The sequence below is a fragment of the Oncorhynchus gorbuscha genome, linkage group LG01, assembly GCF_021184085.1.
Source record: "Oncorhynchus gorbuscha isolate QuinsamMale2020 ecotype Even-year linkage group LG01, OgorEven_v1.0, whole genome shotgun sequence".
Lineage (NCBI taxonomy): Eukaryota > Metazoa > Chordata > Actinopteri > Salmoniformes > Salmonidae > Oncorhynchus > Oncorhynchus gorbuscha.
In genome coordinates, this window is record NC_060173.1 from 7,918,319 (window position 1) to 7,928,318 (window position 10,000).

General features: G+C 50.6%; 2 protein-coding genes across 5 annotated transcripts in view; both read right to left on the reverse strand.

The window, feature by feature from the left end:
- Positions 1-3,962: 3,962 nt before the first annotated feature.
- Positions 3,963-5,712, reverse strand: bncr (bouncer). 4 transcript variants are annotated; one of them, XM_046299170.1, is made up of 3 exons: positions 5,650-5,712; positions 5,207-5,390; positions 3,963-4,588 (listed from the first exon to the last, which is right to left on the reverse strand). In XM_046299170.1, exons 2-3 carry the CDS (start codon positions 5,212-5,214, stop codon positions 4,204-4,206), a joined length of 393 nt encoding a protein of 130 aa, XP_046155126.1. In that variant the 5' UTR covers positions 5,215-5,390; positions 5,650-5,712; the 3' UTR covers positions 3,963-4,203. The 4 variants fall into 4 exon arrangements, with proteins under 4 accessions (XP_046155126.1, XP_046155250.1, XP_046155177.1 ...); XM_046299294.1 differs by lacking the exon at positions 5,650-5,712 and having other exon boundaries at positions 3,963-4,161; positions 4,310-4,588; positions 5,207-5,540; XM_046299221.1 differs by lacking the exon at positions 5,650-5,712 and having other exon boundaries at positions 3,963-4,495; positions 5,207-5,547.
- A 1,571-nt stretch (positions 5,713-7,283) lies between these two features.
- LOC123995703 (sperm acrosome membrane-associated protein 4-like) overlaps positions 7,284-10,000 on the reverse strand; it is a 3,084-nt gene continuing 367 nt past the window's right edge. The window contains exons 2-4 of the mRNA XM_046299402.1: positions 9,805-9,942; positions 9,117-9,290; positions 7,284-8,042 (exon numbers count right to left, since the gene is read on the reverse strand). Of these exons, the coding sequence (XP_046155358.1) occupies positions 7,796-8,042; positions 9,117-9,290; positions 9,805-9,942 (559 nt within the window). The 3' untranslated portion in view covers positions 7,284-7,795. The remainder of the gene's footprint in view (positions 8,043-9,116; positions 9,291-9,804; positions 9,943-10,000) is intronic.

Consider the following 10,000-nt stretch of genomic DNA (forward strand, 5'->3'; position numbering starts at 1 on the left):
GTTATTTTCTAGTGTTAAGTTATTAGGCAGTTATTCAGCCTCTCTTTCTCTCGAGGCTCTCAGCCTACAACGTCTCTCCCCCCTTCTCCTGCTGTTACCCCCATCCCTCTCTCTCCCCTTCTCGTGCTGTTACCCCCATCCCTCTCTCTCCCCTTCTCGTGCTGTTACCCCCATCCCTCTCTCTCCCCCTTCTCGTGCTGTTACCCCCATCCCTCTCTCTCCCCTTCTCGTGCTGTTACCCCCATCCCTCTCTCTCCCCCTTCTCGTGCTGTTACCCCCATCCCTCTCCCCCTTCTCGTGCTGTTACCCCCATCCCTCTCTCTCCCCCTTCTCGTGCTGTTACCCCCATCCCTCTCTCTCCCCCTTCTCGTGCTGTTACCCCCATCCCTCTCTCTCCCCCTTCTCGTGCTGTTACCCCCATCCCTCTCTCTCCCCTTCTCGTGCTGTTACCCCCATCCCTCTCTCTCCCCCTTCTCGTGCTGTTACCCCCATCCCTCTCTCTCCCCCTCCCGTGCTGTTACCCCCATCCCTCTCTCTCCCCCTTCTCGTGCTGTTACCCCCATCCCTCTCTCTCCCCTTCTCGTGCTGTTACCCCCATCCCTCTCTCTCCCCTCCCGTGCTGTACCCCCATCCCCCCATCCCTCTCTCTCCCCTTCTCGTGCTGTTACCCCCATCCCTCTCTCTCCCCCTTCTCGTGCTGTTACCCCCATCCCTCTCTCTCCCCCTTCTCGTGCTGTTACCCCCATCCCTCTCTCTCCCCCTTCTCGTGCTGTTACCCCCATCCCTCTCTCTCCCCTTCTCGTGCTGTTACCCCCATCCCTCTCTCTCCCCCTTCTCGTGCTGTTACCCCCATCCCTCTCTCTCCCCCTTCTCGTGCTGTTACCCCCATCCCTCTCTCCCCCTTCTCGTGCTGTTACCCCCATCCCTCTCTCTCCCCTTCTCGTGCTGTTACCCCCATCCCTCTCTCTCCCCCTTCTCGTGCTGTTACCCCCATCCCTCTCCCCCCTTCTCGTGCTGTTACCCCCATCCCTCTCTTCTCCCCCCCATCCCTCTCGTGCTGTTACCCCCATCCCTCTCTCTCCCCCTCCCTGTTACCCCCATCCCTCTCTCTCCCCCTCTCGTGCTGTTACCCCCATCCCTCTCTCTCCCCTTCTCGTGCTGTTACCCCCATCCCTCTCTCTCCCCTCCCCCCCATCCCTCTCTCCCCCTTCTCGTGCTGTTACCCCCATCCCTCTCTCTCCCCTTCTCGTGCTGTTACCCCCATCCCTCTCTCTCCCCCTCCCGTGCTGTACCCCCATCCCTCTCTCTCCCCCTTCTCGTGCTGTTACCCCCATCCCTCTCTCTCCCCCTTCTCGTGCTGTTACCCCCATCCCTCTCTCTCCCCCTTCTCGTGCTGTTACCCCCATCCCTCTCTCTCCCCCTTCTCGTGCTGTTACCCCCATCCCTCTCTCTCCCCCTTCTCGTGCTGTTACCCCCATCCCTCTCTCTCCCCTTCTCGTGCTGTTACCCCCATCCCTCTCTCTCCCCTTCTCGTGCTGTTACCCCCATCCCTCTCTCTCCCCCTTCTCGTGCTGTTACCCCCATCCCTCTCTCTCCCCTTCTCGTGCTGTTACCCCCATCCCTCTCTCTCCCCCTTCTCGTGCTGTTACCCCCATCCCTCTCTCTCCCCTTCTCGTGCTGTTACCCCCATCCCTCTCTCTCCCCTTCTCGTGCTGTTACCCCATCCCTCTCTCTCCCCTTCTCGTGCTGTACCCCCATCCCTCTCTCTCCCCCTTCACGTGCTGTTACCCCCATCCCTCTCTCTCCCCTTCTCGTGCTGTTACCCCCATCCCTCTCTCCCCCATTCTCGTGCTGTTACCCCCATCCCTCTCTCTCCCCTCCCGTGCTGTACCCCCATCCCTCTCCCCTTCCGTGCTGTTACCCCCATCCCTCTCTCTCCCCTTCCCGTGCTGTTACCCCCATCCCTCTCTCTCCCCCTCCCGTGCTGTACCCCCATCCCTCTCTCTCCCCTCCCCGTGCTGTACCCCCATCCCTCTCTCTCCCCCTTCTCGTGCTGTTACCCCCATCCCTCTCTCTCCCCTTCTCGTGCTGTTACCCCCATCCCTCTCTCTCCCCCTTCTCGTGCTGTTACCCCCATCCCTCTCCCCCTTCTCGTGCTGTTACCCCCATCCCTCTCCCCCTTCTCGTGCTGTTACCCCATCCCTCTCTCTCCCCCTTCTCGTGCTGTTACCCCCATCCCTCCCTCCCCCTTCTCCTGTTACCCCCATCCCTCTCCCCCTTCTCGTGCTGTTACCCCCATCCCTCTCCCCCTTCTCGTGCTGTTACCCCATCCCTCTCTCCCCTTCTTGTGCTGTTACCCCATCCCTCTCCCCCTCCCTGCTGTACCCCCATCCCTCTCTCCCCCCTTCTTGTGTTACCCCCTTCCCTCCCTCTCCTGTTACCCCCTTCCCTCCCTCTCCTGTTACCCCCTTCCCTCCCTCTCCTGTTATCCCCTTCCCTCCCTCTCCTGTTATCCCCTTCCCTCCCTCTCCTGTTATCCCCTTCCCTCCCTCTCCTGTTATCCCCTTCCCTCCCTCTCCTGTTATCCCCTTCCCTCCCTCTCCTGTTATCCCCTTCCCTCCCTCTCCTGTTATCCCCTTCCCTCCCTCTCCTGTTATCCCCTTCCCTCCCTCTCCTGTTATCCCCTTCCTTCCCTCTCCTGTTACCCCCTTCCCTCCCTCTCCTGTTACCCCCTTCCCTCCCTCTCCTGTTATCCCCTTCCCTCCCTCTCCTGTTATCCCCTTCCCTCCCTCTCCTGTTATCCCCTTCCCTCCCTCTCCTGTTACCCCCTTCCCTCCCTCTCCTGTTACCCCCTTCCCTCCCTCTCCTGTTACCCCTTCCCTCCCTCTCCTGTTATCCCCTTCCCTCCCTCTCCTGTTATCCCCTTCCCTCCCTCTCCTGTTATCCCCTTCCCTCCCTCTCCTGTTATCCCCTTCCCTCCCTCTCCTGTTATCCCCTTCCCTCCATCTCCTGTTATCCCCTTCCCTCCCACTCCTGTTACCCCCTTCCCTCCCTCTCCTGTTACCCCCTTCCCTCCCTCTCCTGTTATCCCCTTCCCTCCCACTCCTGTTATCCCCTTCCCTCCCTCTCCTGTTATCCCCTTCCCTCCCTCTCCTGTTATCCCCTTCCATCCCTCTCCTGTTATCCCCTTCCCTCCCTCTCCTGTTATCCCCTTCCCTCCCTCTCCTGTTATCCCCTTCCCTCCCTCTCCTGTTATCCCCTTCCCTCCCACTCCTGTTATCCCCTTCCCTCCCTCTCCTGTTATCCCCTTCCCTCCCACTCCTGTTATCCCCTTCCCTCCCTCTCCTGTTATCCCCTTCCCTCCCTCTCCTGTTATCCCCTTCCCTCCCTCTCCTGTTATCCCCTTCCCTCCCTCTCCTGTTATCCCCTTCCCTCCCTCTCCTGTTATCCCCTTCCCTCCCTCTCCTGTTATCCCCTTCCCTCCCTCTCCTGTTATCCCCTTCCCTCCCTCTCCTGTTATCCCCTTCCCTCCCTCTCCTGTTATCCCCTTCCCTCCCTCTCCTGTTATCCCCTTCCCTCCCTCTCCTGTTATCCCCTTCCCTCCCTCTCCTGTTATCCCCTTCCCTCCCTCTCCTGTTATCCCTCTCTTTCTCTCTGCTGATTTCTGCTCCCCGGAGATGAGGCTCCGTCAGTGTTGTTTTTTGAAGTCTACTGTGTAATATGGACCCCACCTCTTTCTCTGTAACTCCACTATAGCAATCTCCTGTACATATAAGTATATCCACTATGGGGAGACCCAGCAGCCTTATAAAAGGGAAATAAAGAACTGTCCAAACCTCAAGGGATAGTCAGTGTGTGTGAGTATATACATATACACACATATATACATTTATATTATTATAACTTCATCACCACATTCAAAAACAGAAATTGCTGATTCAACAAAGTCACAACTAACACAGTCCAGTTAGTGTATAAAACATTTATTTCACAATCATAAAAATATTAATTTCTCTGTATAAAAAAAGGAGACTAATACATAATCTTCCATTGTATTTGGTTAAGAAAAAAAAATACAAAAAGTTTGAGTTTGCAGCAGTAAACTATTCAACCAACAAATCCCTCGTACTCCTCACGTCCTCTATAAGAACCAGCACCTATCTAAAAAAAAAAGAAGACATGATTTTAAAGTAGGATTGTGAGTTACAGGCCCGTTAATAACAGCATAGTCATCGCCACCACGAGGGGGACCGAATTAACCGCAACACGGTGTCCTGCGTTACAGTAGTTATAGCCACAGCACGCATACGTCATGGTGTAAACAGTTCCTTTCAGTCGGAGAGGGTGTATCTGACCGCAGCCCGTCGACGCCATGCACCCCCGGGTGGACAGGGCGCTGTGGTTTCCATAGCGACCGTTGCCCGTCATGCAGAGTTCCGCGGGAGGGCACTCTGTCAGGATGAGGTCAAAGGTCTTGTTCCGGTACATGATGGGGCTGTAGTAACACAGCAGGTTGTTGTTACAGTGGAGTGCTGGGAGGAACAGGGACAGACACAGGATGGTAGATGGAAACGGGAACATCTGGGGCCTGAGAGAGAATAGACGTCTGGTGGTCAAACTACCTGTTTATGTCAGTCAGCGTTAGAGAGTAGCCTGGTCCCAGGTCTGTTTGTACTGTATAGCTAGCTCCTTAGGCTGTGTTTAAAACAGGCAGCCTAATTCTGATCTTATTTCCACTAATACTTCTTTTACATCCCAATCACAGCAGATATTTTAATTTCAATTAGTGAAAAATAGATCAGAATTGGGCTGCCTGTGTGAACGCAGACCTAGTCAAACATTGAACCTCATCATGACATGAAAAACAACTATAGGAGTTGGCCAGACAGCACAACAGATCTGGGACCAGGCTAGAATTGGAGTGGTATTGGAATGAAACTGCTGATTGGTAACCCAGCGGCCTAATTAGTCAATTGGAACAAGAGCTTGTTGGATAGGTTGCTGACTTGCAATTAAAAAGGAAAATTAGCAACTTGTCAAACAAACCAGTCATTGCTTGCATGAAGTTCCAGGTATATCCTAGTAAGGAACCTTCTAGTCTCAGTTTATCTAAAAGACAGGTTGAAAGCCTTGTATGTGTGCTCTCAACCACAGAAAACACTAACAGCTTGCTCATGCAATGGCAATTTGTAGGATGAGGACTTACCTGCTCATTCTTACGACTCTGGGGTTGAGAAGAATTTCAAACTGGATACAACAGGTGGCGTTCAATGGATGACAGATGCTCTGTATACTGTCCCAACACTTACTGCTGGTCGAACCGGAACCATCTAACCTCAAACCAAGTAACCACACCCACTGCCGACACCTGTTATTCGAATCAGGAGAGACTGAACCAAAAAAAAAAGGGTTTTAAAGTAACTGGTCAGTGAAAGTCTCCTGTTAACACACACACCCAAATAATGTTGACTGATATACTCGTATGTGGCCAAAGCATACATTTTAAATAACATTTAAAAAAACACTTGCTTAGGATGAACTAGCCAATCGGCGGTCTACTCATGTGAATATTTATTAACGGATTAATGTAAATATTCAATGCAGCCCTTTTTCTCTCAATATCATGATTTCTGGGTAACAATTAAGTACCTCACTGTGATTTATTTTTGACCGTTTGAATTAAGTGACAAAAAATAGCTTCTTAGTAAATAGCAACTTCTCAAGGAAGAATTTAGCTAGGCCTGGGTGTGGTCTGAGAGGGAAGGGGAAACTGGAAACTGGCTCTTATTGGCAGAGGGGATTGGAACTCTTATTGGCAGAGGGGATTGGAACTCTTATTGGCAGAGGGGATTGGAACTCTTATTGGTCGAGCAACTAATTTACCACCTGGTGATGTCACGAGGCAGGCCAGAACTCCAGCCTACCAAAACAGGCAGCCCTTTAAAAAAAATGTTTTATTTTTTTAATCACCTCACACTAAAAAGGGCATTATCACAATTTGCATAGTATTTTGCCAACCTAAGTGTGGAAATATATTTTTGATTTTACCTTTATTTAACCAGGCAAGTCAGTTAAGAACAAAATCTTATTTTCAATGACAGCCTAGGAACAGTGGGTTAAATGCCTGTTCAGGGGCAGAACGACAGCTTTGCACCTTGTCAGCTAGGCTACCCTGCCGCCCCTCCACTCTAACCACTAGGCTACCCTGCCGCCCCTCCACTCTAACCACTAGGCTACCCTGCCGCCCCTCCACTCTAACCACTAGGCTACCCTGCCGCCCCTCCACTCTAACCACTAGGCTACCCTGCCGCCCCTCCACTCTAACCACTAGGCTACCCTGCCGCCCCTCCACTCTAACCACTAGGCTACCCTGCCGCCCCTCCACTCTAACCACTAGGCTACCCTGCCGCCCCTCCACTCCACTCTAACCACCGCTAGGCTACCCTGCCGCCCCTCCACTCTAACCACTAGGCTACCCTGCCGCCCCTCCACTCTAACTAACCACTCTAACCGCTAGGCTACCCTGCCGCCCCTCCACTCTAACCACTAGGCTACCCTGCCGCCCCTCCACTCTAACCACTAGGCTACCTAACCGCTAGCCGCCCCCTCCACTCTAACCACTAGGCTACCCTGCCGCCCCTCCACTCTAACCACTAGGCTACCCTGCCGCCCCTCCACTCTAACCACTAGGCTACCCTGCCGCCCCTCCACTCTAACCACTAGGCTACCCTGCCGCGCCATATAAAAACACAAATGTTCATTTTTCTTTTTTACTTGGACTGGTTCTTTAATTCTCCATTGTTTTGGAAGGAACATCATTTCACTCATTGTAATATTTCATAGAAACCTGTAGACACTGGACAGGTACTTCAACATGCTTTCTGTATTCACGCCATTCACCAGCTACCACACTGAGAACTACAGCTTTTACCACACGGCAATATTGCAACATCACTAAAAACATAGATTACACTTTACGTCAGTCATTACAAATAATTGAATAAATAAGCACATTTTACACTGGAAATAAAACATCTACTTGAATAAGTGTCATCCCTTGCATGATGGTTGGGGACAGGGACTGTGGCTAACAGGCCAATCCCTTGTATGATGGTGGGGGACAGGGACTGTGGCTAACAGGGGGACAGGGACTGTGGCTAACAGGCCCATCCTTTGCATGAGGGTGGGGGACAGGGACTGTGGCTAACAGGCCAATCCCTTGCATGATGGTGGGGACAGGGACTGTGGCTAACAGGCCAATCCCTTGCATGATGGTGGGGACAATCCCTTGCATGATGGTGGGGACAGGGACTGTGGCTAACAGGCCAATCCCTTGCATGATGGTGGGGGACAGGGACTGTGGCTAACAGGCCAATCCCTTGCATGATGGTGGGGGACAGGGACTGTGGCTAACAGGCCAATCCCTTGCATGATGGTGGGGGACAGGGACTGTGGCTAACAGGGGGCAGGGACTGTGGCTAACAGGGGGACAGGGACTGTGGCTAACAGGGGGACAGGGACTGTGGCTAACAGGGGGACAGGGACTGTGGCTAACAGGCCAATCCCTTGCATGAGGGTGGGGGACAGGGACTGTGGCTAACAGGCCCATCCTTTGCATGAGGGTGGGGGACAGGGACTGTGGCTAACAGGGGGACAGGGACTGTGGCTAACAGGCCAATCCCTTGCATGAGGGTGGGGGACAGGGACTGTGGCTACCAGGGGGACAGGGACTGTGGCTAACAGGGGGACAGGCCCATCCCCCAGTGACAAGTATGGCTGAATTCCAGACGGACCCCTAGCCACTACTCTTTAGCCACTCCTGGAGATCTGAGAGGACTTTATAGATGGAATTCATGTCGTTTTCTCCGTGTAGCGGAGCCACGTCGTCATCCTCCGCCACATCCTCATCTCCAGGGCAACTATGCAGAGGGTCCGTCGCGGAAGGAGGAGGCTTCTCACTGTGCCCCAACGTCACTCCTAACAGACTCTTAATGTAGGTGTCAGGGGCTGGAGGCTGGTTACACTTGTCACTACAGCAACACCTAGAGAGTTAGAGAAATGTATGGAAGTCACTCAGTATTAAAGACATTGGCAGTGATGAAAATAAAATAAAATTAAAGTAACCAAATTGTCATACTTGTGTAAAAGTATAGATACCTTATTAGAAAGTTACTCATATAACCCAGTAAAATACTACTTGGAATAAAAGTCTAAATATATTTAGGACCAAATATTTTTAAGTATCATAAATAAATGTAATTGCTAAAAAAATGTACTTAATTATCAAAAAGTATAAACCATTTCAAATTCCTTCTATTATTAAGTAAAGCATGCAGCACCATTTTCATGTTTTTAAAAATGTATGTAGACAGAAAGGGGCCTCAGACGTCATTTACTAAAGATGTGTTTAGTGAGTCTGCCAGATCAGAGGCAGAAGGGTTGTCTGAATAAAGTGTGTGACATTGGACCATTTTCCTGTCCTACTAAGCATTCAAAATGTAACGAGTACTTTTGGGTGTCAAGTACTTTTTACATGATTTTCTTTAGGAATGTAGTGAAAGTTGTCACAAATATAAAATAGTAAAGTACAGATATCCCCCCCAAAACACTACTTAAGTAGTACTTTAAAGTATTTTTACTGAAGTACTTTACACTAATGGCAATACATATCAAATGTAATATGTAAAATCACACCGTAGACCACTCATCCTGTAGGTTTTATAGTCCGACCCTAATTTAAAAACACACCTAATTCTACTTATTAGCTGCTCAACAGGACCTTAAACTAGCCGAATCAGATAACACTAAATTAGGGTTGGACTGAAAACCTACAAGACAGTAGACCTCCAGGAAGAGAGTTGGGCAGCCCTGCTATCTGCAATCATAGTACAACATAATCAGAGCTCTAATACAGGAGAGGGGACACACACCATTTTGGAACCTTCAGATAGAAATATGCCATGTAGACCAAACATGACATGTAGATAAAGGAACTACGTCAGCTCTGTTTGTGACATTTCTATCTGACAACTGGCTGTAAACAGGGCCACTAATGTCGATGTGCGACTGTCCCTGTGAATCTACATTTAATAAAAGTAAAGTTGTGGCTACTGAACCTGTATGTCACATTATAGCTGACCCCTCGGTAGGTCACGGCATGGGTGGAGTTACAGAGGTCAGGGGTCAAGCAGCCCTGTGCAGACAGGATGTGAGTGGAACCGAAACGCCCACTGCTAGTACCACAGCGCTCTTGCGGGAGACACTCAGTGGTGGAATCGTTACTGCAGGACCTGAGGGATAAAAAAAACAAAACATGGGAGAATCTCATTCGCATTTCCTTGATTCCTTAAAACCCATTGGATGAGGGTCAGAGAGGCAGGACCTTTTGAGAAGGAAGCAAGACAATGTGAGGAGACAAGAAATTGCAATTGAGATTCTCACCCAGGAGTGGAGTGGACAGACCCAAAATGGGAAACTCTAAACAGAATCAATAGGAAGGCTCAACTCTGAGCCATTGAAGTTGAAATTTAAAACGGTTAGGGTAGGGATGTCCCAAGGATAGCACTAACTGACCCCCCCCCAAAAGATTTAAGAGATAGAACCTTATGAGAGGAATCTTTGAAAGTCAAATTACTATGGAACAATGATGTTCTATATAAAGATCAAGCCTAGTCCTGACAAACTTTTTCAATGGAAAAAATCTCCATTGAGAATGCTTTTCAGTCCCGGACTGGGCATAATCGGACTGTGACCAGTCCGGGAAACTGCTCCCCAGTGTGTGTGTGTGGTGGTTTACACACCAACCTTCCTTTGTGCTGTAGTGGGCAGAAGTTACACAGCAGACTGGTACTAGGTATATGACTGCCCATGGCTGTCACAGTTAGGACTAGGAGGAGGACACAGAGGCAGGCTGCTGGAGCCAGGGGTTGGGGAGCGTTTAACCTGAAACATACACAAAAAAAAATACATTTCTATTTAAAAAAAATGTAAAACTCAATAT